The 2,455-nt window shown below is 38.7% G+C and overlaps 1 protein-coding gene across 1 annotated transcript in view; it reads right to left on the bottom strand.

The window, feature by feature from the left end:
- The window catches only part of LOC118331857 (RAC-beta serine/threonine-protein kinase-like), a gene marked incomplete in the record, with an annotated part of 17,014 nt that overhangs the window by 10,686 nt on the left and 3,873 nt on the right, over positions 1 to 2,455 (bottom strand). Inside the window, 2 exon segments of the mRNA XM_035666943.1 lie at positions 761 to 826; positions 2,125 to 2,256. Of these exon segments, the coding sequence (XP_035522836.1) occupies positions 761 to 826; positions 2,125 to 2,256 (198 nt within the window).

The raw sequence follows: 2,455 nt of genomic DNA on the forward strand, positions 1-2,455 counted from the left end.
GGGTGATGGAAAAAGAGGGCATTGAATTTTTAAAGTATTTATTATTATTATTTATATATAAAGTATTTTTAAAATGAAAAGTTGAATATTCTGCCAAAACTGGTGATTTTGAGTAGGCTAAATTCTGATTCAGTTAGGGCCCTAAAAAAATTTATAAAACACACAAACAATTATTTTTTTTCTCTCTTTTTTTAAGCAGAAAGGAAATTACAAACAATACACATGTCCAACAGTTAAGTAACAAGACTAAGGGTCTGCAGCCGGCTCTGTGAGGCTGTACTGTCAGCCTGCTATCACTATAACAATACCATTCTGAGGTTTAGCAGGTATAATCACCATCTTTGTGCTGCACGTTATTAGAAGTGAGGCTGATAGGAATGTAATTAGTTTTGTGGGTATTTGGTCATAAACCAAATACATTTTGACCTGATTATGACGTCAGAGGATCAACAAAGTGATTACAGTTCATTCTGAAGGAAACATGAATGTCTGAACCAAATCCCTCCAATGGTTGTTGAAATAATGGTTGAAACATTAGTTATTGACACTGCCACCCCTAGAGCTATTATATTATAGTGTGTGAACAATACACTGTTCCCATAAGTACTGTCAATCACCCAATAGGGTCTCAGCACTGAGGAACCATTTAGCTCATTCTAAAGAAAATCTCAAGTGAGCGGCTGCAATATCTGACACAGCGCTGCATCACCAGCTGTTGCAGAACTCTACTATCAAGTGACTCATTTGAAAGTATTCTCACCGTGAGGAAGGGGTGCCGCGTGTTTTGTAACACTCTGCTCTCCGTAACTGTGTGGGCCACCTCATCCTGCCAACAAACACATTACTGTCAGAAATAATGAAAACATGAAATACAGAAAAGGGGCAAGAGGCATCAAGATGGCAACCAACTGGTTTGACATCTTTGTTGCAGATAAAGAATGAGCTGGTTACATCTACAGATGCAGATGGTCGCCATTCCATGAAGTCTGTCATGTTGAACCGCCATGTTTCTACCAAACACTGGTTCTAGATAGGGCTGTAAGTGTTTGTTGCATGTTTTGCGGCCACCGTAGCTCCTTCTTTTGTGCTTGGCAGGGAAGGGTGAAGCAAGGGAGTTGCAACTAAACCGCTACACTGAATTTAAAGCTTTTGTTGAGAAGAAAGATTTGTTTGCCATGCGTCCGACAGGATTAGGTAAGTTTAATTTACCAACTACAACACACATTTCTTTGCTTTGATTGTAGTTGTTGTAGTTGTAGGTCTATCCAATTGCGTCCAGAGGCTTTTTGGTCTGTGCCAGTTCATAATGCCCCTTGGAGAATAAAAATGAACTGACATGTTTGCAAAATGCAAATGCCAGGCTATTTCTTTCACAGTGTAAATTTAGTTAAAGCAGTGTGCTTTACAAATCTGCTTCTGAAGGCACGTACTTTAGACTGTGTCCCTGCTACCTTATTTTGCCTAGTAATGCAGCCAATTACATGACGTATGTGTTTTTATCTAAGTATAACAAAATTTTGTCTAAGTTTGTTTTTAAATTCCTCTTTGTAATATTGGCTATTAGAGACAGCAATAACATGATTAATTAAGTCTCACTCACCCCAACAATGTCAGCAAATGTTTAATTATTATTACAATATGGTTTAGTGAAGGCAACGAAAACTACTACTGTTAAGGTTAGAGAAAGAATGTGGTCATTGGAAAGAATAAAATACACTGTAAATGCCAATTTCCAGTCTGACATAATAATAACAAATTGCTCCTGATGCATAGCATCGGTGTGTAATGTGGTATGAATGAGTTAGTTTCTGATCTCAAATTGGGTTGCCACACTGAGTGAATGTGTTGTCGAAGGAGAATGTGGCACGTAGTGGTAAAAGTGCTTTGAGTGGTCGGGAAGACTAGAAAGGCGCTATAATCCAAGTAAAGGGTCCATTTACCATTTACCATCCAATACCTCACTGGTACTACGCCGACGCTCTGCTCCTCTCTAGTGTCCCTCCTTTTCACACACACTTTGAAAGGTATGGAGGCAGGAAGTGCCTTGCAGCAGAATGAGATGATGACTACTGTAGCTAAAACAAATTGTGTCTACATGCACACAAACACACACCTCTCACTTACCTTGGCTATGATGACCTCTTTGCGCAGTATTTTCATGGCATAATGCACTCCAGTGGACTTCTCTTTGACCAGAATCACCTTCCCAAACGTCCCCTTCCCAAGCAGCTTCAGGTACTCAAAGTCACTCATTGTCTGTAACGTACACAAGGCCGAGGTGTTAATTATGATTGTGGATTTTTTATTTGTATTGAATTTAAGCTTTAATTTAAGCTAAAAAACATAAATGTCAGACATCTGCAGACAGAGATTAGCTTTTTTTGCCAAAGTCATATGTTGTATACCTTCACAGGTTTAAGGAATGATATTCTTAATCTAATTAATTAGAGGCTTT

This window comes from Morone saxatilis, unplaced genomic scaffold (assembly GCF_004916995.1).
Source record: "Morone saxatilis isolate NCDOM2014 unplaced genomic scaffold, NCSU_SB_2.0 Contig20, whole genome shotgun sequence".
Classification (NCBI taxonomy): Eukaryota; Metazoa; Chordata; class Actinopteri; family Moronidae; genus Morone; species Morone saxatilis.